Source organism: Neoarius graeffei, chromosome 7 (assembly GCF_027579695.1).
Source record: "Neoarius graeffei isolate fNeoGra1 chromosome 7, fNeoGra1.pri, whole genome shotgun sequence".
Taxonomy (NCBI): domain Eukaryota; kingdom Metazoa; phylum Chordata; class Actinopteri; order Siluriformes; family Ariidae; genus Neoarius; species Neoarius graeffei.
This window is the reverse complement of record NC_083575.1, coordinates 45,469,424-45,496,972: the sequence shown is the minus strand read 5'-3', so window position 1 is coordinate 45,496,972 and position 27,549 is coordinate 45,469,424. Positions and strand designations below refer to the sequence as shown.

Genomic DNA, 27,549 nt, shown 5'->3' with positions numbered 1-27,549 from the left:
AACACTAAAGTGTTTAGCAGATATAAACACTTTAGTCATATGTGTCATATGCACATAGTTACAGATTTGTCAGTAAAGATTTTGTGTTTGATTTGTCTGCTTGCTATACTTGCTGTGGCTATGATTAGATTAGATTAGATAGAATTAGATTAGATAGAACTTTATTGATCCCTTTGGGAGGGTTCCCTCAGGGAAATTAAAATTTCAGTAGCATCACTACAGGATAAACAGAGAATAGAAAATAGAGAAAACTTCTAGATAAATTAAGTATTTACATATACAAAAATAAATAAATAAATAAATAAAATAAAAAAATGAATGAAAAATGAAAAAAGTCCAGCAGGAGAGGTATTACACATTATATTGCACATTTATATTGCACATTGTCCAGTATTGCTTTTTGTCAGACTACGCTACTGCTCCTTCCTGTCCTCTGTCCTCCTGTTACCCCTCCTCCCCCCAGAGAGGAGTTGTACAGTCTGATGGTGTGAGGGACAAAGGAGTTTTTAAGTCTGTTAGTCCTGCACTTGGGAAGGAGCATTCTGTCACTGAACAGGCTCCTCTGGCTGCTGATGACGGTGTGCAGAGGGTGACTGGCATCATCCATGATGTTCAGTAGTTTGTCCATAGTCCTCTTCTCTGCCACCATCACCAGAGAGTCCAGCTTCATGCCGACCACAGAGCCAGCCTGCCTGATCAGTTTGTCCAGCCTGGATGTGTCCTTCTTGGATCTGCTGCCCCCCCAGCACACCACAGTGTAAAACAGGACACTGGCGACCACGGACTGATAGAACATCCACAGGAGTTTCCTGCAGATGTTAAAGAACCACAGCCTCCTCAGGAAGTACAGCCTGCTCTGTACCTTCCTGTACAGGTGGTTGGTGTTGCAAGTCCAGTCCAGCTTGCTGTCCACCCACAGCCCGAGGTACTTGTAGGACTCCACAGCCCCCACCTTGACTCCTTCGATCAGAACTGGTCATGACCTTGGTCTGGACCTCCCAAAGTCAATGACCAGCTCCTTGGTCTTCGAGGTGTTGAGCTGCAGATGGTTCCTGTTGCACCAAATGGCAAAGTCTCTCACCAGGCTCCTATACTCCTCCTCTCTGTCATCCTTGATACACTCCACTATGGTTGTGTCATTGGCGAACTTCTGAATGTGACACAGCTCAGAGTTGTAGCAGAAGTCCGCAGTGTACAGGGTGAAGAGAAGAGGGGCCAGCACCGTGCCCTGGGGTGCTCCAGTGCTGCTAATCACAGTGTCAGATGTGATGTCCTTCAGCCTGATGTACTGCGGCCTGTCAGTGAGGTAGCTGGAGATCCAGGTGACCAGGTAGGGGTCCACTTGCATCCTGTTCAGTTTGTCCTGAAGCATAAAGGGCTGGATGGTGTTGAAGGCACTCGAGAAGTCCAAGAAGAGGATCCTCACTGTGCCATTTCCCTTATCCAGATGTGAGTGGGCTCGGTGTAGCAGGTAGAGGATGGCATCTTCCGCACCAACACCTGCCCGGTACGCAAACTGCAGACAGTCCTGGGCATGTTGCACCTGGGGTCTGAGGAGGCTGAGGAAGAGCCACTCCAATGTCTTCATCAGATGTGAAATGAGTGCCACTGGTCAGAAGTAGTTCAGCTGTCTGGGTCGGTTCTTCTTGGGAACTGGAACGATGCATGATGTCTTCCAGAGGGTGGGCACCCTCCCCAGCTGTAGACTGAGGTTGAAGATACGTTGGAGTGGTTCACCCAGTTCAGCAGCGCAGGTCTTCAGTGGTCAGGGACACACCTTGTCCGGGCCTGCTGCTTTCCTGGGGTGAAGCTTTCTCAGTTGACCTCTGACCTGGTCTGCAGTGATGCATGGAGGAGTCTGTGCTGAGGTGGGGGAGGAGGAGGCTGCTGCAATGACTGGAGGGAGGTGTGTTGAGGGAAGAAGGAGAGATGGCTGCAGTGAGGGGGAGGATGGGGGGACGTGGACTGGTTGAACCGGTTGAAGAAGTCATTCAGCTCGTTCACCCTCTCCACTGTCCCCCCTATGACTCTGGTCTTTGTATTGTGGCCTGTGATGGGTTTCACACCTTCCCAGACCTCCCTCATGCTGTTCTCCTTCAGCTTCTGCTCCACCTTTCTCCTGTAGCTGTCCTTAGCTTCCCTCATGCAGCGTTTCACCTCCTGCTGTGCTGCTTTCATCGCCTCCCTATCCCTGCTCCTGAAGGCAGCCTTCTTCCTGTTGAGGACAGCTTTGACTTCCTGTGTTACCCATGGCTTGTTATTAGGGTAACACCGTACAGTCTTAGCAGGGGAAACCACATCTGCGCAAAAGTTGAGGTAATCCGTCAGACAGTGTGTCAGCCCCTCTATGTCCTCACAGTGTGGGCTAAGCAGCACATCCCAGTCCATGGTGTCATAACAGTCTCTGAGGGCATCTTCCATTTTCAGGGGACCACCTCTAGGACAGAACCTTTTGAATCATATGATTTATGGTATCAGCACCACACATAAGCTGTGCTGTGGAGAGCTCAACATTTTCAGACTGTAGTAATCCCCGATGTGGGTGGAGCACAGAAGCACGGCAGGCGAGAGTTTGTGTTTACACACATGCACTTTATTCGTCTTTCTTTCTTTCTTTCTTTCTTTCTTTCTTTCTTTCTTTCTTTCTTTCTTTCACTCACTCACTCACTCACTCACTCACTCACTCACGCACGCACACATGTCTTATGGTCGGGGAGCGACTTCCTCTTCTCTCCTCTCCCCCTCCCTTTATACTCCATCCCTGCAACACACACACACACACACACACACACACACACACACACACACACACACACAAATTGACATCAGGTGTAATGACATAGCCACTTACCTTCCCTGACCCCGCCCTCCATTCACAGACTGCTGCTTGGCCACGCCCCCGCTGCCACATATCCCCACCGCCCGACTCAGGCCGGGGAGCCGTCTGGCCTGAAGCTGACTCCCCCCCGACGGGACAGGAAGTCCGCCACCCCCATCTGTGCCCCCGGCCTGTGGATCACCTCGAACTTAAATGGCTGGAGAGCAAGATACCAATGGGTGATCCGCGCATTGGCATCCTTCATGCGGTGGAGCCACTGGAGGGGTGCGTGGTCCAAACAGAGAGTGAAAGGGCATCCCAGCAGGTAGTATTGGAGGGCGAGGACTGCCCACTTGATGGCGAGACACTCCTTTTCAGTTGTGCTGTACTTGCTTTCGCGCACCGACAGCTTTCGGCTGATGTACAGCACCGGGTGCTCCTCACCCTCCACCTCCTGGGACAGAACGGCCCCCAGCCCCCTGTCCGATGCATCAGTCTGCAAAATAAAGGGGAGAGAGAAGTCAGGGGAGTGTAAAAGTGGCCCCTCACACAGTGCAGCTTTTACCTCAGAGAAGGCCTGTTGGCATTGCTCCGTACACTGGACCGGATCTGGAGACCCCTTTTTAGTGAGGTCGGTTAGCGGGCTGGTGACGTCCGAATAGTTAGGTATAAACCTACTAGGGCAGGACCCACTACGTGTTAAATACTCCATTAATTCTTTAAATCCCAGCCAATCAGTACCCAAGATCAACAAGTGGGTAAGGCGAGGATTAACCGCCGCCTTCATTTTATGCGTTTGACCCCGGAATAGAACCTGGACCGACACTAGAGGGTAATGGTGAACATCCCCATGCACACACAACACCTTCACCACTTGTGCTCCCCCCAATGCCTCACCTTGCACCAGGCGTTGGTGAATTGAGGTCTGATTGCAACCGGAATCCACCAAAGCGTGATATGTATCCCCTTGAATACTCACCGGTACACGATACATTCCGGCCCGATCGGGGGCGGTTTCTGGCGCGTCGGGGATCTGGATGACAGCCCCCACCTCCCTTGCGGGGCTCTGACTCGGGAGACGCTCCGATTTCCCGCTGCGCCAGCACACCGGCCCAGGCTTTCCCTCTGCACTGGTGTTATGGGTGTCACTCACCTGAGGGGGAGACAACACAGACACAGAAGAGGGAGATGGGAGGACACCACGGGTGCGACGGGCCGGCTGGGGAGGAGCCAGCTGCTGCCTCCGTGGCAGGGGAACAGGGTGGGGAGGGGGACAAGAGACGGGGGGGAAGAGAGAGAAGAGAATCTAGGGGAGACGCCTCGTCTGCCTGCTGTTGGAGCCGCCTCCAGATGGTCCTCCGCCAGCTCGATGGCTCGTTCCAGCGATGCCGGGCGGTGACACTGGACCCATTCCGCCGTTCCTTCCGGAAGTTGAGAGATGAACTGCTCCAGTGCCACCAGATCGATGATCTCCTCGGTGTCGCAGTCTTCCGCCCTCAGCCACCGCCGGCAGGCATCCCGGAGTTGCTGGCCGAATGCAAACGGCCGGCCGACCTCCTCCAGTGTCAGCGTCCGGAAGCGCTGACGGTGTTGCTCCGGGGAGCAGCTGAGCCACTGCAGGATGGCTTTCCTCAGGTCTGTATAGACCAGCTGGCTGTCAGCAGGGAGCTGCTGCACTGCGAGCTGCGCCTCACCAGTCAGGAGCGGGAGGAGGCGCGCTGCTCCAGCGGCCACCCCCATGCCTCGGCTGCTTGCTCAAAGAGAGCGAGGAATGCTTCCGGATCATCCTGCGGTCCCATCTTCGTGAGGGTGGTGGCAGCGGTGTCCGGTGGCCCTGCTGACGTGAGCCGGTGCCGGAACGCCTGGCGATCTTCCTGCTGGGCCAGCATCAAGGCTTCGAAGCGCTGCTGCTGCTCCTTCCGGAGGGTGATCAGCTCTTGATGCTGGTTCTACTGGGCGGTAGCGAGGGCAAGGATGAGCTCTTTGAACGGGGAGGACTCCATGGGGTGGTTCTCTTCTGTGCGTCCCGGGTTTCGGCACCACTGTAGTAATCCCCAATGTGGGTGGATCACAGAAGCACGGCAGGCGAGAATTTGTGTTTACACACACGCACTTTATTCGGCTTTTCAGCTTTCTTTCTTTCTTTCTTTCTTTCTTTCTTTCTTTCTTTCTTTCTTTCTTTCTTTCTTTCTTTCTTTCTTTCTTTCTTTCACTCATTCATTCATTCATTCATTCATTCACTCACTCACTCACGCACACATGCACACATGTGTTATGATCGGGGAGCGACTTCCTCTTCTCTCCCCCTCCCTTTATACTCCATCCCTGCAACAAACACACACACACACAGACACACACACAAATTGACATCAGGTGTAATGACCTAGCCACTTACCTTCCCTGACCCTGCCCTCCATTCACAGACTGCTGCTTGGCCACGCCCCCGCTGCCACACAGACCTACAAAACTCTCTTGTCCAGCACTTCAACACTTGTACTTGTACTTGGTAAGGTCTTCACGTTTAGTCTGCCTGCTCGCAATCTAGTTTTAATGAACTTAGGAGGCGTCTCCAAGAACTCCTGTCCATAGCAGCATGAATGGCTGTGGAGACGTCGCAGCAGTCACCGAACGGTTGCCTGACGTCAGCAGCAATAGTTTGCAGAATGCTAAGACATGGGCAGCCAACGCTGCGGTGACCATGGGAGGGAGTCCAACCCAGTAGATATTTAGGGAGTCGGGCAGTCTCCATCCGAGCAATGTGCCTGAAGTAGTACAATCTGTTCACCTGGATAAGCGTACCAAGCTTACAACAGGCAGTCCGAGCATGAAGTTCCCTATTAGTGACGTGATCTTGCCAGCATACTTTAAGGATTCTCTGCAAACAGGAATGCTGGAAGTTTTCAAGGCGACGTACATGCTGGTTTTTCAGAGCGCAAGTGGGGGAGCCGTACAACAGCAGCGAGAGCACACCAATCTCAAGGATCTTTACCTTTGTGGTAAGGGTAATTCTGCAGTTTCTCCAGATGTTATTTAGAGAGTTGAATGCGCCCGATGCTTTGCCGATCCTAACATTGATTACCTTGTCAAGGAAGCCATCACTGGAGATAATAGAGCCAAGGTATCTGAAATGGTTCACCTGCTGTGAGGTCAAAGACTTCGTCCTGCTGAAAGGGATGTTGATTGTGGAATTTGCCTATCAGCATGCAGTTGGTCTTTTTGGCATTGATCTTTAGGCCAGCTTCTTTACCAATGTCAGAGATGCTGGATGTTGTTTCTTGAAGCGCATCTATACTGCTGTCAAGGACAGCAATGTCATCTGCATAGTCGAGATCGCTGATGTATACTGCCAGGTGTTGAGAGCTGTGGCAATTCTGGAGCAGAAATCCATGCGAGAAGGTTCTCTCAGACAGGGCACACTCCAGAACCCAGTTGAGGACAGTGTTGAAGAGCGGAGGGGCCTGTATGTCGCCTTGTCCTGTGCCTGACTTAACTTCGAATCATTCGGTTAGCTCGTCCCTGATGTGTACACCACTAACAGTGTTGGAATAGAAGGCTTTAAATAAGCCTCACCTTGGCTGGCACCTTATAGTGGTGGTGGGATTTGCGTGTCTCCATGACCCTTAGAGCTATGCCGGTTGGGACTTCAGTCCCTGGTAGGTCCAACCTTGCTGGATTGGTCGACAGGTAGAGATCTGACGAAGATCAGCCAACCTTTTCCCCAGGTTCGGGGTTGTGCACCAGGCTAGCTCCCCTGTCATGTAAAAATTTGTATTAGCTACTGAAACTTGCAAGCACTTCAGCACTTCAAACTCATCTTAGACAAATTCAAGACCCTAAGCTATCTCTCTTTAAAGCCATATTTCTTCAAAGCTGAGCATTTATAACATATCAAACTCAGACATCTAAGGGTCTCTCAAAGTATGAGAGAATGCATTCTGCAATTGTATTTAGATGTCTATAATCACCTGAGTTACGCTACTAAGTTAAATAGGCCATTTCTTACTCTGTGTGCTGTAGTTTTTGGCTGAGCGGGTGGTGGAAGACTTGGTACGCCCCCTGCTGGCTATCCTCGACAGACCTGAAAAGTTGCTGTTGCTGAGGGAGATCAGGTTAGGATGGGACAGTGTGCATACCAATTTCAGTCTCCTGATCTCATTCCAATTTTTGAGAGATGGCATATAAAACTTTCATGTTATCTGGTTGATATGGCATTTTTACAGCACAGTGAGTTCATATTTTAAAATTCATATGTTCATTTTATTCACATTTTTAAATTTCATGTGTCTAGAATGATCATCCCCCCAACAGACTTGGGTCGGTTTGACAGCATGGTAATGCCTTTTGAACTGGAGGCCTATGACATTTTAAAGAGCCGCTCTGGTAAGACAGTAGAATTTGTTTTAGTTGTAAGAACGTTTATATCTTCTAGGTAAGATACAATTACTGTCTAAAATAGTGTACCATTTAAAGTGACCATTTAAAATAAATTGCAGCTTTAAAGATATAAATTGAATAAGTGCTACAATAGTTTACTAAATTAATAATAACAAAGTGTGATGATAGACTCTATCTGGGCTGTGAGGAGTCTGTGTGTGTTTAGAATATACATGTTGCATGTGTTATGTGTCCTCAGTGCGCTCCCCGATTCTACGTTCTGCTTGGCATGGTGGCGCGCCACGCCGCCAACTCATAACACCCATCCCAGGTAATGCTTCTTTTATAAATGCCGAGGACATATCCTATTGCTACCCCCCCACACACACACACATATACTTTTGCTTTATCCCCTCACCCTGTCGATATGAGGTCTGTGGAGGTAATTCTATTGTAATAAATATGCCATTCATAAAAGTCATTCATAGGATGTTTATCTAGAGTCACACATCTCTGACTCTGTAAATGGACAGTTAGACCCAGCCATATTGTGTGCCTCCCCTGACCCCTGGGTTCTTGAGCTGAGCGAGGTGAGGACCTGCTGACATTGTGCATAGTGGCAGTCAGTCAGTGCTTGAGCTCTAGGCCTCTGAATCTTGAATGGGAATCAGCTGTGAAATACAAGTAAGGCGCCTTGCATTGTTTAACCCTTTGAAGACTGCCTACACAAGTCTGGAGCTTATTGCTAGTCTTTTTTTGTCCATTGTACATGGCCACAGTAGAGTAATTCAGACTCTCGGGCAGAGACCCATGAAATCTGATTAAGGCATGTACAATATATATATGTTCATATTTACATGTTCATTGCACGTCAATTTCTTGACATGAATGCTATGAATCTCATTTTGCAATATACAAGATCAGAGAAAGCACAACTGTACATCAGATGCTGATAGGGTCTTAGGATGATATCCATGTTTGTATTTCAGTCTCAGAAATAAGCATGAATAAAATGTGTCACTGTTTCTAAGTGTGTTAATTTGACCATGTTTACACCTAGTCATTTAATGTGTCTTGTATCTGGATTATATTATTTTTACCACATGCATTTACACTTCTTGTCAAATACCTCTAAGGTTAACCTGAGAACTGAAATCCGATTGCTGTATATTGTATAATGTGCAAACGAGCTTATAACACTTGTTAATCAATCTCCTGTGGTGTTCCTTTTCTCCAGCTGTTGTAAAAGAAGGTGGCTGCATCAAAAATAATAATTTTGCATGTTTTTATTCTCCTTAATGCCTCCAACAGCAGCAGTCATGAAGCATGTGTGTTATGACATAATGATTTGGGAAGAGTTGTGGATTGGAGAGACAGTTGTGTTTACAATTATATAACACGTGACTCAGACCTATCAAAGTGGTTTGACTGATCTAATTCAAATGTATTTTACAAGTGTCTTGGATGTGTCAGCCCTGCGATAACCTGGTGACTTGTCCAGGGTGTACCCCGCCTCTCGCCCATAGTCAGCTGGGATAGGCTCCAGCTTGCCTGCGACCCTGTAATACAAGGATAAGCGGCTACAGGTGATGGATGGATGGATGGATGGATGGATGGAAGTGTCTTGGATGCATTTACACCTGCGTTTTTATCTGGTTGATCCTGAGACTCAATATTCATGAAAGAACTAGGATGTTGTATTTTGTGTGTACTTATGTGTGCTTTTGTGTGTCCTTGTGTGCACTAGTGTATTTGTAATCATACCAGTTAATGGAGTCCTACAGTGTGGTTCTTTCTCTCTTGCTTCAGACTATAGGGGAGGCTTCCAGCTGCAGGCTGTGCAGGATTTGGAGCGAGATCGACAGCTGATGCAGGAGCTGGAGCGGCTCAGATTGGCCGGCCTCCCTACTGGCAAGCTCCCTCCTCCCCGAGTCTTCACACCTTTGTTGGACATACCTGTGGATAGCTACATTTCTGGCTCCATTCGCCAGCACTCCTTAAGCCCACCTCGCCCCAAACAGCTGCTTGACGAGTCCCCTCACAGCACAGAGTGGCGTGGACGTTCCCCTAAAAGACAAGAACATGATTTGCCCCAAATGGCAAGCCATGGTAATACCACTCCAGAACGGGGAAGATCACTATACAGGAATGGTCATGGCAAAGCTACAAGGGCCAGATCTGGCAATGGAAGAGAGGTTAAGTACACAGTAATGAGTGCCCACAGGAGGAGTAGAACACCACTAACACAGGTATTTGGGCCAGACATGTCACAAAACCAGATGGAAAGGGAGCAGACAAATGGACATGCTGGTTCCTCAGAGAACAGCCAAGACAGCCTATCAGTGCAGGAGTGTGAGCTGACCACCGTGTTCATCTCTAAGTGCAAACAGTCTCTGGGTAAGTGTGTATGGGCACTCTGAGTTGTGTGGTTATCATGGTTTAGTGAATTACAACATTCTTGGGAGAATTAAAGCTAACTGTTTTGTGGAAGACAGCTTATTACTCCACAAGAAGAATTTCCCTACAAGGCAAATGACTTTATGACTTTATTTTCAGAAGGTTAAGAACCAGTTTAGCACATGCTAATCTCACACTGGGCCTTCAGTCTATCGGGGTTTGGGATTGGCACTAAGTATGCACTGTTTTGTACAAACCCAGTGGTAGGGTATTTTACCTAATCTGTATGTCTTTGAACTGTGGGGAAAACTAGTGCACCGGGAAGAAACCCACGCAGACACGGGGAGAACATGCAAACTCCACACAGAAATGCCCCCGTCAGCCATGAGGTTCGAATCCAGAACCTCCTTGCTGTGAGGCGACACTGCACTGCACCACTGTGCCGCCCTAAATGTCACAGTAACAGTTTGATCACGGTTTAGAAAGGTGTATCAGCTCCACTTTACCAGTAGGGGTCAGTGAGTAACCTAGTGCATTCACTGACAAGTTATTCCAAGAGCAAGACAATGATGATGGAGGGAAAAAAGGTGTATATACATTAAAGTTCAAGATTGGGCTGCTGTTGCCAGATGTTTACAGACATTTAATGTTGTCACTACCTGATGGCTGTCATCGATCTCTGTCAGAAAGGGGTCAGTGATAGCCAATGGATAGATTAATTATGAGAAGTCTTCAGTGAAAGATAATCGGTTATAATTAAATACAGAAATACTGCCTGGTACAGAGTAACACTGAAATCAACAGGCAAATCTCTGTTCTCAGCAGCTCAGTCATACTGTCGTAGGATGAAAAAAGTACTGAGAAATTATATTTAACTGGAAATCTCAATCAGTATTTAAAATCTTAAATAAAGTGGAAGTATCCAGCCAACAACATACTCAAGTAAATGTTAAAAAGTTACTGTTTTTCAAACTATTCAAGTATTTAAAAGTAATTGTTTAACTGATGGAATTAAGATAGTTGCAGCAGATGACAAACTGATTGGGTTCAATGTAGTTTTCATTTTCTATGTTATTGAATCTCATCTCATCTCATTATCTCTAGCCGCTTTATCCTTCTACACTGTACTCACATTCACACCTACGGTCAATTTAGAGTCACCAGTTAACCTAACCTGCATGTCTTTGGACTGTGGGGGAAACCGGAGCACCCGGAGGAAACCCACGCGGACACGGGGAGAACATGCAAACTCCGCACAGAAAGGCCCTCGCCGACCCCGGGGCTCGAACCCAGGACCTTCTTGCTGTGAGGCGACAGCGCTAACCACTACACCACCGTGATGTTATTGAATTTCATAAATAAAATGCAAATACAATGCATGGCCACCTATTCTATTGGTGTATAGCTTACAGTCACTGGCTGGATGAGAGAAGAAGAGACCTTTAAGATTTTTAATGAGTACTTTGGAGGTCTAAATCAACATATAAGAAGTAAAAAGTAACTTTTTTCTTGGAAATGTAATTAAGTAAGAGTACAAGTATTCAATTTTAGTAACACACAAGAAAAGTATAAATACCCCCAAAATAATACTTAAGTTATTGTAGCAAGTACAATTACTAAAGTATTTTCCAGCTCTGGGCGGCACGGTGGTGTAGTGGTTAGCGCTGTCACCTCACAGCAAGAAGGTCCGGGTTCGAGCCCCGTGGCCGGCGAGGGCCTTTCTGTGCGGAGTTTGCATGTTCTCCCCGTGTCCGCGTGGGTTTCCTCCGGGTGCTCCGGTTTCCCCCACAGTCCAAAGACATGCAGGTTAGGTTAACTGGTGACTCTAAATTGACCGTAGGTGTGAATGTGAGTGTGAATGGTTGTCTGTGTCTATGTGTCAGCCCTGTGATGACCTGGCGACTTGTCCAGGGTGTACCCCGCCTTTCACCCGTAGTCAGCTGGGATAGGCTCCAGCTTGCCTGCGACCCTGTAGAACAGGATAAAGCGGCTACAGATGAGATGAGATTTTCCAGCTCTGATCACAGTGGGGGTTTTTTTCTTAATAAATGGAAATTAAGGAAGCAAACACTTTTAATACAAACATGATAGATCTACATATGAAGCTCCAAACAGCAGTTATTGCAAGGTTAGGATAATACAGGACTAACAGTAAATGTCATTCATTTTGAAGATTAAGTTGTATATTATATAGTGATGTCTCTCATCTGACAGGTATAAGTATCTCAGGCGGCATTGAGTCCAAGGTTCAGCCAGTGGTGAAGATTGAGAAGATATTTCCAGGAGGAGCTGCCTCCACCAGTGGCGTGCTGAAGGTATTGTGCCCGCTTGATTCACTGCTCACTTCTCAGTTACTTGTGAAGCGTATAGCAGATACAACATGCACTACACGCACTAATGACACTATTCCACTGTATCACATTACATTATCAGTTTTCTACCCTTTCACTAAAACCCATGAAAAGAACCCCCACATATTCATATTCTTAAACTGGGTGTTTAAAACATGACAGTACAGAGCTGCTGGTTGTTGGGTTCACTAATGAACTCTGACTCAGATATAAACAGAGTACAGTTAGATGTTCCTTGGCTTAACTAGTATGCTCATGTTCATAGAAAGTGTGCATAAAATAGACATAACATACAATAATTTAAATGTTCTATTCAAATAATAGACTACTACTACTACTAATAATAATAAGAAGAATAATAATAAAACTACTTAATTTTAAATAATAGTATTTTCTCTCAAAAATATATGTGTTACAATCACTGACATTCTTAAGGATTATTTTAAATAAATGATAGAATTACAAATTGGATTTAAAAAAAAAACCCATTCTTTTAGTCATGTCCTGTTTCTCTCATGTATACATATGAGGTTATGGGGTTATATGTCATTGTAGGTGGCACGGTGGTGTAGTGGTTAGCACTGTCACCTCATAGCAAGAAGTTTCTGGGTTCAAGCCCAGCGGCCGGCGAGGGCCTTTCTGTGTGGAGTTTGCATGTTCTCCCCGTGTCTGTGTGGGTTTCCTCCGGGTGCTCCAGTTTCCCCCAAAGACATGCAGGTTAGGTTAATTGGTGGCTCTAAATTGACCATAGGTGTGAATGTGAGTGTGAATGGTTGTTTGTCTCTATGTGTCAGCCCTGTGATGACCTGGTGTACCCCACCTCTCGACCATAGTCAGCTGGGATAGGCTCCAGCTTGCCTGCGACCCTGCACAGGATAAGCAGCTACAGATAATGGATGGATGGATGGATGACCCCTAATAGAAAAAATAAAACTGCCTGGAGATTGTGACTTCAAAAAATTTTTTCTTCATGATCAGTAAAGTTTTCCTTACCTTATGTAATCTTATCATATTACATTACCATGGGAAAAAAAAACAAGTAACTTTTAACACAAAAGAGACAGATGGTTGTTTTCATACACAAATCAGGTAAAGGATATTAAAAATGCAGGCAGTTAAAAATATGTTAAAGCACAATGTGGGCAATAAAAAGTTTTATATGCCTGAAACAGTTGGAAAGAGACCCATGAGCACAAATCTCAGATTATAAATATGGTTAAAATGTTCTGCATGGAGGAGTGGACCAAGATTTACAAGTAGCTTCGATCCTATTAGACATTAACAAACGTGACTCAGTGCTGTTATTGTGTCCAGGGCAGACATAACAATATATTAATTGTAAGCATGATGATATTTTTCAAACTAGTTTTCTGTAGAGAAAAATAGTTACTTAACAAGCCTTTTGTGTGTAGAACAAAATGAAAATATTAAACTATACAATGTCCCTGTATATCTGATATATGAAATATATCATTGAAATCTCACTTTTTTTTTTACAAATAGTTTTTGCTCATTTTCATGAAATGTACCAATTATTCTGGACGGCATAGTGTGATGGCTGGGCTTACATTAAAATACTAACTTCTGGCAGGTCCTGTAACCAACAGAAATCTTGCATACAAGTACATACTTGACCGTCTCTCTTACACACTTAGACAAGCCCTTGAGTAAGCCATTTCCAGTGTCAGTAGCTTTACAGTATGTGGGAAGAACTTCTTTAAATAATATATGTATGGAGATGAATTTCATGACAGCCAGACATGAAGTGATACAAAACTCCTCTCCTGCAGTCTTACTTGTTGATAATAGCTGTGTGTTGCCATACAGAGTGAGCTGAGTATTACAAAGGCCAGAGTTTAGGGTCACCAAAGGTTATGGGAAGGTACCTGTCACTGGAAACTCCATCACAGCAACCTTCAATGCTAGGTCAAACCTTTGGAAATCCCTTGTGTGTGTGTGTGTGTGTGTGTGTGTGTGTGTGTGTGTGTGTGTGTGCACGCACTAGGGTGCCTCTGCCTTGATGGCAGCCTATCAGGTGTCAGCACTTACTAGCTCTGCTGTGAGAGACTCATGTTGCAGTCAGTCTAGAGATCCAGTGTCAACCTTGGAGTCTTTCAATTCCCTTAAATTCCTTTTCACCTCCTGTATGTGATAAAGCCTGTAGGAAAGGTTTAAAATAATGTCTATGAGTGTGTGTTTTAACACATGACAATGGCCACTATATCACTTATTTGGGTGGCACGGTGGTGTAGTGGTTAGCACGGTCGCCTCACAGCAAGAAGGTTCTGGGTTTGAGCCCAGCAGCTGGCGAGGGCCTTTCTGTGTGGAGTTTGCATGTTCTCCCCGTGTCTGCGTGGGTTTCCTCCAGGTGCTCCGGTTTCCCCCACAGTCCAAAGACATGCGGTTAGGTTAATATGGGACGGCCTTGGGCTGAGGTGCCCTTGAGCGAGGCACCTAACTCCCAACTGCTCCCCGAGTGCTGTTAGCATGGCTGCCCACTGCTCTGGGTATGTGTGTGTGCTCATTGCTCACGTGTGTGTGCATGTGTGTGTTCACTGCTGCAGATGGGTTAAATGCAGAGAGGAAATATCACAAGTGTGTGATGAATAAAGTTGTGCTTTCTTTCTTTCTATTTTCACACCTCGAGGCCAGCGGTGTAGCATGGCCACTTCAGACCTGCTATCATGCGTGCACTCTGCAATTCCACTCCTTTCTCCATGAAAGTGCAAGTTATGGCTTGGTACAGTTAACACACATCCTGATCTTTTCCTTCAGCTGATAACTGTGTTATCAATACAGCAAGTACTGGCTACACTCAGCTGGCTTCTGCCACACCTTTATAGTGTGCAAGCCAAAACTTGTCATATCAGTTAAGAATGCAGACATCTGAGAGAGAACTACAGAGAGTGCTGAGCCCATCTCATCTCATCTCATCTCATCTCATTATCTCTAGCCGCTTTATCCCGTTCTACAGGGTCGCAGGCAAGCTGGAGCCTATCCCAGCTGACTACGGGCGAAGGGCGGGGTACACCCTGGACAAGTCGCCAGGTCATCACAGGGCTGACACATAGACACAGACAACCATTCACACTCACATTCACACCTACGGTCAATTTAGAGTCACCAGTTAACCTAACCTGCATGTCTTTGGACTGTGGGGGAAACCAGAGCACCCGGAGGAAACCCACGCAGACACGGGGAGAACATGCAAACTCCGCACAGAAAGGCCCTCGCCGGCTACGGGGCTTGAACCCGGACCTTCTTGCTGTGAGGCGACAGCGCTAACCACTACACCACCGTGCCACCCTGCTGACCCCATGTCCACCTGAATAATGCTAACCATACACTAGAAGACTTTGAAAAGACTCTGAAAAGACTTTAAAAAGACTAAAGTCTGACACCCTCTCACACCTAAAGACAGAGTTTTAGTCACAGACTATGATTTTGTAAAGACTGGGGATCTTGCAGGGGTCACTGTTTGTAAGACTGCAACTATCCTTTTGAGAGATGTTCCTGTCTCTGCTTTGCTGCTTCCTGTTTGGTGCTGAAGAGAGTGCAAATATTGGTTGTTGACAATGTCCACATCAGTATTTGCATGAGCCAAGACTTAAAACATATGATAATATTAAACACGGTTGATTTTATCGGAATGTCAAGACAAGAAAAAGACTGAATTAAGACAACTATCCTGACCACAAACAATCAAGATGGCAGGGGAGCACCACGACTCTAGCAAAACTCTCCTGATTTTTTTTCCGACATTGGACATTTGTCTGAGACACTGAAATTGTTTGAAAAGTCGTTTAGTGTCAGGCTGGTATAAGGATACATTTAAAAGCATAGAACTGAAATTGCGTATTTGACCACTGAAAATGTATCTGTTTTATTTAATAAATTTAATAAAGATATTTAAATATTCTGAGGAGTATTTTACTGTGATTGCCCATGTAAAGATGGACTGTATAAAGAGCCTTTTTTTTTCATCTAGCTTTGCTGGCATCACATCAGACTGTGTAAACTGGATAAATGGTGCAAACTGAATGTGGGCAGTTTCAAATGGACCCATAATAGTATAGATATTGCTAGAAAATGTTGTTCCATCTGAATGTAAAGTGGATCCTTTCAATGTCTCTGAGCTCTCTCTGAAGCTCTTTGTTATTTTTTTCCCTTAGCATGACCTCTTTATTTTGCTAGGGACCTGAAAGGTTCAGAAACATCCCTGGGTGATGTTACTATTTAAGAGAAACTCCATCCATTATCTCTAGCCGCTTTATCCTGTTCTACAGGGTCACAGGCAAGCTGGAGCCTATCCCAGCTGACTACGGGCGAAAGGCGGGGTACACCCTGGACAAGTCGCCAGGTCATCACAGGGCTGACACATAGACACAGACAACCATTCACATTCACATTCACACCTATGGTCAATTTAGAGCCACCAGTTAGCCTAACCTGCATGTCTTTGGACTGTGGGGGAAACCGGAGCACCCGGAGGAAACCCACGCGGACACAGGGAGAACATGCAAACTCAACACAGAAAGGCCCTCGCCGGCCACGGGGCTCGAACCCAGGACCTTCTTGCTGTGAGGTGACAGTGCTAACTACTACACCACTGTGCCACCACACCACTATTAGAGAAACTATTTAGTTTTAATTTCTTTATTTGGGAAGCAGCATGGAATTATTATTGAATTTATTGCTATTTGCAACTATTCGATTCTTCCACAAGTAGATTACAGTAGCATATTTCTACCAAAGAGAGCTTTAAACCAATGAACCCCCTGTTTCTTAAAAATAGATTAGATGGATCATGGTAAATTAAAATATGATGATGATGATGATGATGATAAGCCCTGTGCAGATCTTTCTTTGGTCCACGTTCACCTGTTTAATCGTTCATCCCGCCAATACATCACATCCACACATTTTAACCATGACAGTGTATATCCTGTGCCAGATAAATCCTTCTGCATCTGTAATGTTTTTCCAGTGATAGCAATGCAGGTTCTTCTCTAAAACTACACCATAAATGTGGGCTTACTGTCCAGTAAAAATTAAATAAAAATAAAACTGAGGGATAAACAAATCTGTAGCCCATAAATGGCTATAAAGAAAGTAAACCAGATTATGCTGTGTTTGGTTTAATGGATTTCAGGCTGTTTTGTTTGATTTGTTGTTAGTTAGGTGAATGCACCTAAATTGAAAACTGCATCATGCCTTAATTCATACTATTATAGAAGCAAAAAGAGAGGCTAGGAAGCAGTGTCATTTTGGGACTATGTACAACCCCAATTCCAAGAAAGTTGGGACACTGTGTAAAACATAAATAAAAACAGAATGTGAAGATTTGCAAATGATGGAAACTCTATATTTAATCAAAAATAGTACTAAGACAACATATCAAATGTTGAAACTGAGAAATTTTATTGTTTTTTGAAAATACATGCTCATTTTGAATTTGATCTCAGCAACACGTTTCAGAAAAATTGGGATGGGGCAACAAAAGACTGAAAAAGTTGTGTAATGCTAAAAATAAACTAATTTGGTTAATTGGCAACAGGTCAGTAACAGGACTGGATATAAAAAGAGCATCCCAGAGAGGCTGAGTCTCTCAGAAGTAAAGATGGGGAGGGGTTCACCACTCTGTGAAAGACTGCGTGGGCAAACAGTGCAACAATTTAAGAATAACGTTGCTCAACATAAAATAGTAAAGAATTTGGGGATCGCATCATCTGTGATACATAATATCATTAAAAGATTCAGAGAATCTGGAGAAATCTCTGTATGCAAGAGACAAGGCTGAACACTGACACTGGATGCCTGTGATCTTCAGGCTCTCAGGCGACACTGCATTAAAAGCAGACATGTGTCTGTAGTGGAAATCACTGTACGGGCTCAGGAACACTTCAGAAAACCATCATCTGTGAAAACAGTTCATTACTGCATCCACAAATGCAAGTTAAAACCATATATAAATAGTATCCAGAAACACCACCACCTTCTCTGGGTCCGAGCTCATTTACGATGGACTGATGCAAAGTGAAAAATTGTCCTGAGGTCTGATGAATCAAAAGTAGAAATTCTTTTTAGAAATCATGGATACCACATCCTCCAGGCTAAAGAGGAGAGGGACCATCCGGCTTGTTATCAGTGCACAGTTCAAAAGCCAGCATCTGTAATGGTATGAGGGTGCATTAATGCACATGACATGGGTAGCTTTTACATCTGGGAAGGCATCATTAATGCTGAATGATATAAACACATTTCAGAGCAATACGCTGCCATCCAGACAAAATCTTTTTCAGGGCAGGCCTTCCTTCTTTCAGCAAGACAATGCCAAACTGCTTTCTGCACATATTAAAACTGCATGGCTCCATAGTAGAAGAGTCTGGGTGCTAAACTGGCCTGCCTACAGTCCAGACCTGTCTCCTATTTAAAACATTTGGTGCATTATGAAGTGCAAAATATGACAAAGGAGACCCCGAACTGTTGATCAACTGAAATTGTATATCAGGCAACGTTTCTCTTTCAAAACTACAGCAATTGGTCTCTTCAGTTCCCAAACGTTTACAAAGTGTTGCTAAAAGTAGAGGTGATGCAATACAGTGCTAAACATGCCCCTGTCCCAACTTTTTTGAAATGTTTTGCTGGCATCAAATTCAAAATGAGCATATATTTTTCAAAAAACAATAAACTTTCTCAGTTTCATCATTTGATATGTTGTCTTTGTACTATTTTCCATGAAATATAGGGATTCCATGATTTGCAAATTATCGCATTCTGTTTTTAATTACAGTTTACATAGTGTCCCAACTTTTTTGGAATTGGGGTTGTACGTACAACATTGCCACAACAAAACTAAAGGAATTAAAATGCATATAATTTAATTTTTAAAACCTGAAAGTTTTTCAGGCTGATTTCATGTGTTTGGAGGATGTACAGTGGTGCTTGAAAGTTTGTGAACCCTTTAGAATTTTCTATATTTCTGCATAAATATGACCTGAAACAACATCAGATTTTCACACAAGTCCTAAAAGTAGATAAAGAGAACCCAGTTAAACAAATGAGACAAAAATATTATACTTGGTCATTTATTTATTGGGGAAAATGATCCAATATTACATATCTGTGAGTGGCAAAAGTATGTGAACCTCTAGGATTAGCAGTTAATTTTAAGGTGAAATTAGAGTCAGGTGTTTTCAATCAGTGGGATGACAATCAGGTGTGAGTGGGCACCCTGTTTTATTTAAAGAACAGGGAGCTATCAAAGTCTGATCTTCACAACACATGTTTGTGGAAGTGTATCATGGCACGAACAAAGGAGATTTCTGAGGACCTCTGAAAAAGTGTTGTTGATGCTCATCAGGCTGAAAAGGTTACAAAACCATCTCTAAAGAGTTTGGACTCCACCAATCCACAGTCAGACAGATTATTTACAAATGGAGGAAATTCAAGACCACTGTTACCCTCCCCAGGAGTGGTCAATCAACAAAGATCACTCCAAGAGCAAGGTGTGTAATAGTTGGCGAGGTCACAAAGGACCCCAGGGTAACTTCTAAGCAACTGAAGGCCTCTCTCACATTGGCTAATGCTAATGTTCATGAGTCCACCATCAGGAGAACACTGAGCAACAATGGTGTGCATGGCGGGGTTGCAAGGAGAAAGCCACTGCTCTCCAAAAAGAACATTGCTGCTCGTCTGCAGTTTGCTAAAGATCACGTGGACAAGCCAGAAGGCTATTGGAAAAATGTTTTGTGTGACGGATGAGACCTAAATAGAACTTTTTTGTTTAAATCAGAAGCGTTATGTTTGGAGAAAGGAAAACACCTGTGAAACATGGTGGTGGTAGTATCATGGTTTGGGCCTGTTTTGCTGCATCTGGGCCAGGATGGCTTGCCATCATTGATGGAACAATGAATTCTGAATTATACCAGTGAATTCTAAAGGAAAATGTCAGGACATCTGTTCATGAACTGAATCTCAAGAGAAGGTGGGTCATGCAACGACCCTAAGCACACAAGTCGTTCTACCAAAGAATGGTTAAAGAAGAATAAAGTTAATGTTTTGGAATGGCCAAGTCAAAGTCCTGACCTTAATCCAATCGAAATATTGTGGAAGGACCTGAAGCGAGCAGTTCATGTGAGGAAACCCACCAACATCCCAGAGTTGAAGCTGTTCTGTACGGAGGAATAGGCTAAAATTCCTCCAAGCCGGTGTGCAGGACTGATCAACAGTTACCGGAAACATTTAATTGCAGTTATTGCTGCACAAGGGGGTCACACCAGATACTGAAGCAAAGGTTCACATACTTTTGCCACTCACAGATATGTAATATTGGATCATTTTCTTCAATAAATAAATAAATAAATAACCAAGTATAATATTTTTGTCTCATTTGTTTAACTGGGTTCTCTTTATCGACTTTTAGGACTTGTGTGAAAATCTGATGATGTTTTAGGTCACGTTTATGCAGAAATATAGAAAATTCTAAAGGGTTCACAAACTTTCAAGCACCACTGTAGTTGTAGTTTTCATTGCTCTGCTCGGTGGAAGTAAAGGTGAAGGGAAAACACCTCTGATCACAGAGGAAGGGTGCAGGGACATTTCCAAACAGATGTATCCTGGAATATGGCAATGACAGAGGAAGAGGGCTTTAAAGGGTCTTGGTTTTGGTGTGTATGTGGTTTTGTATGTGTTTATGTGTGTGTGTGTGTGTGTGTGTGTGAGTGCATGAGAGAGAGATTATAATTACTACACTTGAATTTTCCAGCAGTAAACACCTCAGTAAGTCAAGTTTATTTGTATAGCGCTTTTAACAATAAACATTGTCGCAAAGCAGCTTTACAGAATTTGAACGACTTAAAACATGAGCTAATTTTATCCCTAATCTATCCCCAATGAGCACGCCTGTGGTGAAGTAAGCAGTAAGATCCATCTCTCCAAAGCACTGGTATAAAGCAGCATGTCCTGTGGGAGATCCAGAGGGTCATGTCAGATTTATAGGCTTGCCTGATGTATAAGATCAGCAGGGCAAGCACAGACAGATTAAATAGCATCATAGATAGCGAGATGGATTAGACTGGCTCATAGGTTCATGAACGCATCTGACCATGGAGACCAAATATTGAGATGAAATAGGGAGGTTTATGCGTTAAAAATATGTGGAACAGGAAAAACCTCATTTATGTACTGTACATAAAGACAGTGTGTTTGAAAGATTAAAAATATTCTGTTTGTAGTCTGACAAACTCCTGGTGAGCTGTTGTTATGTTGCTCAACACACAGCTTGCCATGTCTGTGTTTTGTCTTCTTTTGGTTACTGTGGAGGCAGGTAAACACACAAATAAACTAATGAACAGGGTGATTCACTGGGTTGGTTGAGCTCACTGACAGAGAGTCAAGGAAGGGAACAAGGGAAATAACTAGGGCTTTGTCTTTCCTGTCATTCCTCCTGCATCCATGTTTAATTCATGTGAAACTGTCATTATGCTGACAGAAATATACAGGAACTAATATACACTTATTGTAGGAGATAGGAACAGCAGTGGAACAAGTGAGTAAATACTTGCAGCATATCTCTTTCCTCTCGTCTGTGTGCAGGCCGGATTCGAGCTTGTGTCAATTGATGGAGAATCACTCCAGGGAGTCACACACCAGCATGCCGTGGACGCCATAAGGAAGGCTTTCAGCAACAAGGCCAAAGAACCCATGGAGTTTGTTGTCAAAATCCCGAAGAACTTGAAAGACTAAAGCAAAATCTGCTGTACTGTTCTGTACTACAGAGATTTACATCCAGAGTTCAGTTCACACTGTATCGAAAACAGAACAGAAAACCTGAAACACCACATCTTACGATAACAAGGGAAGCTCCATGGAAAAGCAAAGCTGCCACTGTGTAATCTGAATCAGATGGCTGAACCAACATGCCCAAGGGGTGATGTTTGAAAGAGGGCTTTGCTTTCGCAGATAGTTACTGTCTCGTGACAGACTTTTTTTTTTTTTCTCCCTGTATCATTTTTGAACAATGGACTTGTAATCATTGCACTTTTGGACCAAAGTGTTTATATCTGGGGAGCTGATGAAGATTCATTGACATAGCATTATTCTCAATGCTTAAACATTTTACTTAATATCATATCTATTTCATATCTTTTCCATTCCTCAGCAGTGAAGAATCTGTGGGTAAATTTAGGCATTACGTCTGCTAATGCAATAAGTATGTTCGTATGGATCATATACATTGATCATCTATATTATAACACTACAACATATTCTCAGAAAACATAAAGTACAATGTTCTAGAGCAAAGATTACACCAGATTATGATGATATCAGGTTTATACTGAGCTTAATTCACCATTTTAAATTTAGTTATATCAATTTTAATCTTTTTTGGTCCCCTGAGGCAGTGCTTTGAAGACATAATAACAGACTTTACACACACTCATGTAAAGACATTGCCTACATTAGTCTGTTGAAAAAGCTAAATGCTAAGGCCATTCTGAATGAAATTACATTACACCTTTGCAGAGTGCCTTACACGTGTGCATTACAGCACTTGAAGTGCTTGGGGGTCAAAACAGGTACTGAATGTGATTAGGTGATATCTTTCAGGGAGGGGAGATTTGTTAGCAATTGATTTTATTACAAACATCCTGTGTTATACTATAATAAATAATAATAATAATGACTTACCAAAAAGTTGGTTCAGCAGTTTTTCAATTTGTTTAGAACACTTTAAAACAAGTAAAATACGACCCCAAATCAGAAAAAGTTGGGACTAAATGTTGAAATTGAAATTAAAACTGAAAACCATGATTTGTAAATAATATTCGACCTTTATTGCACTCAAAACAATATAACAGCACATTATTTGATGTTTTACGTCATGAATTTTATTTTTCAAAATAAACACATTTCAAAAGAAGTTGAGACAGTAAATTTACCACTTTGTAATGTTACCATTCCTTCTCACAACGCTTAAAAGATGTTTAGGGACTGAAGACACCAAATGATGAAACGTTTCAGGTGTTATTTTGTCCCATTCTTCTTGCAAACAGGTCTTAAGGTGTGCAGCAGTACAGGGTCATCGAGGTCATATTTCTCATTTCAAAATTCACCACATATTCCTTTTTGGAGACAGGCACCTTCTCCTTCCACAGCCATGCCTTTGTAATGTGTGCAGAATGTGGTTTTGCATTGTCTCATTGAAATATCCCTGGAAAAGAGGTCATCTTGAAGGTAGCACATGTTGCTCCAAAATCTCAATGTTTCTGCATTAATGCTACATCACAGAAGTGCAAGTTACCTTTGCCAAGGGCACTGACAACCCCATACCATGACAGACCCTGACTTTTGGACTGTTGCTGGTAACAGTCTGGATGGTTCTTTTCCTCTTTTTTCCGGTGGACATGGCGTCCAGATGCCTCCGAGTTCAGAGAAGTTGATGTCACTTCTGGACACAGTTAAACGTAAGGCTTCCTTTTTGCACATTAAAATTTTAACTGGCATTTGTGGATGTAACTCCGCACTGTAGTGCTCCTCAAAGACTAGGCCTTTCCTGGATACCGATTTTGTACTAAATCATGATTACAATCCCCTGTTGGCATCACCTGTTTCAAATCACATCATTATTTAACCTTGTTACCAGCCCTAAATTGCCCCATCCCAACCTTTTTTTTGTTATGTGTTACAGGCCTGAAAAGCAGGAATGGATGTATATAACAAATGAAACGAAGCTGACCAGACAAAACATGAAATATTTTGGGTTCATACTGTCTGCAATGAAGTACAAGTCAAAGTAAATTTAGAAATCACTGCTTTCTTTTTTATTTGCATTTTCCAGTTTGTCTCAATTGTTTTCTGATTTGTTATGTATGCACATAACAGAAATTAATAGCTAAAGCATAACAGCAGTAAGAACCACTCTGACTTGTAAGTGACTTATTTTTAATCAAAAACCTTGTATTGCTTTTTACAGGAAATGTACAGCATGATAATAAACAAGTGACTACAAACATGAAATGTCAAACACACGCAAAACATACATGAATAAAAGACAACAAAACATATACATTGTAACTTTGCTTTGGTCTATTCCCAGTGGCTACACCTTTGACAGATATTATGCATAAAAATTAGAATACAATACTAGGAATATTTACATGTGTGTTTCAGTCATGGTATGAAATAGTATTCAATGCAAGAATGAAAAACAGTAGGAAGAAAGGAAAACCAATATACAAACCATTGCTACAGAGACATACAAGAAAGCAAACCGTCTGATCAGGGAGAGTAAAGAATGCTCTGCTATTGATTAAAGGGCATGTACCGGTATCACTCCTCGTGTTATCGCTATGCTGCTCCGGTGTAACAGATCTCTAAGGCAGTCAGAGTCGACCTAGAATTATATGATGACTAACACATGAATTTAGTAAATAAGAGTTTATGGAAATGATTTGAGCAGAAGTAAAAATGCCCAGATGGTTTGATTAATACTGTTATTTGGCTTCATATAGTTTGGAACAGAGATAATATAAAACATTGTAACTGTGATGCATGTGAAGCAACACATGCTACAGTGGCCTGATGGAGAATCAGTTGCAGTGAGCAGGAAGAATCAGCTTGGAATCAGTAAGAATGATTTACCTAATAATACACATGGAAGTGGGAACTGAGAGAAATCATTGTTACAAGAATTTGGCTAATGCTAAATGAGTAGCAATGGTGTCAGGTGGTGTCCGGCACTTGGTAAATTTCCGAACATCAAAAGTCATAACAGAGTGGAATTTCCTGCCAGTCACTGAACTCTACATAGCAATACTGCAGAAATATAAGCAGTCACTCTAAGTGCCTTACAAAATGGTTATGGCAAATGACTCCACTGGGTTACTTCTTAAAATCTAGGAGATAGAAAACTGTTGAGCTATTACCACAAAATAGGCTAAGTCACTATATATATATATATATATATATATATATATATATATATATATATATATATATATATATATATGAGTGATTCCACGCTTATGGGTACTGAAATGGGGACATGAACTTATTCACCTAAAACCATTTCTTTTTTTACCATCAGGTCACAAAACACGTAATCTTTAATGAATGATATGTTAAAAGATAACTTTAATTTTCTGAGATGTAATAAAAACATATTTATATGCCAAAGTCAAGCCTATGAGTTCCAAAATGATGTCTGTTACATTACTTCTGTTACGATTGTCCATCTCGCGTCTGTTACAAATTAATTACAATCTAGCTATATACCATGTTAATCTTATTGAAAGAATGTGTATGTTTATTCTACTACACATGTTTATTAATTATATTTGCTAAAACATCACCTTCCTATGTTTCAAAAAGTAATTCTACATTGTTAAAATTGAGAATATATATGTCCACAACACTTCTGTTACGTTCTGACTTTGGCATATAAATATGTTTTTATTACATCTCAGAAAATTAAAGTTATCTTTTAACATATCATTCATTAAAGATTACATGTTTTGTGACCTGATGGTAAAAAAAAGAAATGGTTTTAGGTGAATTTTTAAAAATAAGTTCATGTCCCCATTTCAGTACCCATAAGCGTGGAATCACACACACACACACACACACACACGCGCGCATATAAAAATATACAAAATATATTCCATTCCTACATATTTTAAAGAGTTTGTTCTGTAATAAAAAATAGCATATATTGTGTATATACTGTATATTCCCTTCTATGTGAATATTTTATTTTATTAGGATTTCAGAAGTTGGAGGCAAATCTAAACTAAGATCGATGAATACATTGTCTCGTCTATGCTGCCAGTAAGCGCAATGGCTCCACCCACTGTGGGTGGAGACACTGTTGACTAGGGCATATATAACCTGTGTGATCTCCATAGAGATCACAGTAAACTTGATTTCGAGACAAGCTGATGACAGAATATTACTGTAACATGCACACATGCTATTCACACTCTGTTGGGTGCATCACAACATTGTGCATTGTGCAATCTATGAAGGAAGATTGGAGAAAAAGACGATATATCAAATTTCCATCAACATACAAAAATAGTACTTCTAGATAAAGTGATTAGTATTGAGGTGCTGAGCACTCAGTGAGCTCTGAGGACAGACAGGACAGATGTTATTCCCTGTATTTGTGCTGCACCCTGACATGACAGCAGCCACTATACAAAAAAACCCTTTTGTGTCTTATTTACTGGTTAGAACATCTCCAAGATTGAGCATACAGACATGACAATGCACTTCAACTCTGCAGAACCTGACCGTGCGGCACTGGAGTTACATTAATATTAATGCCGACAGTAAGAAGTGGTGGAGAGTCCATTAGTGCAGGTGCTCCTCTCCCATTAGTGCCTTTACTGTGTCTAAACACAGCACATGATATCATAACCGGAGCTGCATATTCGGACTGAAATCCAGCATTTCTTTTCAGAAACTTTCACAAAACCCCTCTTTTTGCCATCTAAACGTGTTCCTCAGATTCATACATCTGTGTAGAAAAGACAAAGCAATTGCAAATGTCACACAACATACTGTCTAGGCTGCATATCCGCCCTGGTTAGGTTCTGAGGAGGTGCTTTGGTGATCAGTGCACTATAAAGGACACAGTGGAAGTCAGGCAGTGTTTGAGAACAATTTGAATTCTCTGTCTGTGGGGGAGGAGCTGAGAGGGTGACTAGGTCATTTCCTTGAAACAGGTTTCAGGACAGTGGTGGACACGGAGCATTTAGGTTGTTCAGCAACTGAGAACAATCTGAATGTGCGTTAGATCTCCGTGGCAGCGATTTCCTCAAATCGGATGTCATGGCGCATGTCAAACTCCTCCATATCCCTGTTCTCCAGCTCCAGGCTCAGCTCCCTCATCACACGCTCCAACTCCCGGTTGCGGCGGTACATCTGGATGTAGTTCTGTTGTAGCTGCTTCTGGTAGCGGATCACCTTGTCTTTCTCTTCCTGCCAGACACGGCGTTCCTCATCGAAGGCTTCCAGCTGCTCCTGTCCATGCCTCCTCTCGAACACCAGCTCAGTGCGCAGTTGTTCTACTTGCATGTGCAGGCCATGCAGAGCATCTGTACTCTGCTGCTGGACCCTGGTCACCTCACTTTCGTACGATGGCAGTGGCTCCACTACCTCCCGGAAAGCAGGGCTGTGGACTTGATTCAGGCCACATCCAACACGGCTCTGGGGCAGAGGCAGGCTCATGCACTGGCTCTTACTGCTGGGCAATGCCAACACGTCTCTGAGTCGGGTTGACTCCATTTCAAGTCGGCCCAGTTTCTCACGTAGTAGCTCAGCCTCGCTCTTGCGGCGCTGCAGCTCGTTCTCACATACTTCCAGTTCGAGCGTGCGAGTCCGTGCTGCTGCCTGGGCCTCGTGTGAGCGTGCCTGGCTGGCCTGCAGCTCAGAGCGAGCCTCTCGCAGCTGGGCCTTCAGGGCCACAATCTCGGCTGCCTTCTGGCCCAGGTCAGCCTGCACATCTTTCAGCTGCTGCTTCAGCAGGGAGATCTCGCCAGACTTTTGACACACCTGCAGTACAGAAACATTGTGGAAAATATTTCATTTCAGTTTCTTGAATGA

The 27,549-nt window shown here is 43.4% G+C and overlaps 2 protein-coding genes across 3 annotated transcripts in view; one reads left to right on the top strand and one right to left on the bottom strand.

Moving 5' to 3' along the window:
- Positions 1 to 21,810, top strand: part of pdzd7a (PDZ domain containing 7a) — a 40,622-nt gene extending 18,812 nt beyond the window's left edge. Inside the window, exons 10-15 of the mRNA XM_060924694.1 lie at positions 6,836 to 6,927; positions 7,107 to 7,198; positions 7,452 to 7,523; positions 9,002 to 9,589; positions 11,804 to 11,904; positions 21,538 to 21,810. Of these exons, the coding sequence (XP_060780677.1) occupies positions 6,836 to 6,927; positions 7,107 to 7,198; positions 7,452 to 7,523; positions 9,002 to 9,589; positions 11,804 to 11,904; positions 21,538 to 21,687 (1,095 nt within the window). The 3' untranslated portion in view covers positions 21,688 to 21,810. The remainder of the gene's footprint in view (positions 1 to 6,835; positions 6,928 to 7,106; positions 7,199 to 7,451; positions 7,524 to 9,001; positions 9,590 to 11,803; positions 11,905 to 21,537) is intronic.
- A 3,661-nt stretch (positions 21,811 to 25,471) lies between these two features.
- Positions 25,472 to 27,549, bottom strand: part of lzts2a (leucine zipper, putative tumor suppressor 2a) — a 133,446-nt gene continuing 131,368 nt past the window's right edge. For both annotated transcript variants that reach the window (XM_060925757.1, XM_060925756.1), the window contains one exon: positions 25,472 to 27,498. In XM_060925757.1, coding sequence (XP_060781740.1) covers positions 26,737 to 27,498 — 762 coding nt within the window. In that variant the 3' untranslated portion in view covers positions 25,472 to 26,736. The remainder of the gene's footprint in view (positions 27,499 to 27,549) is intronic.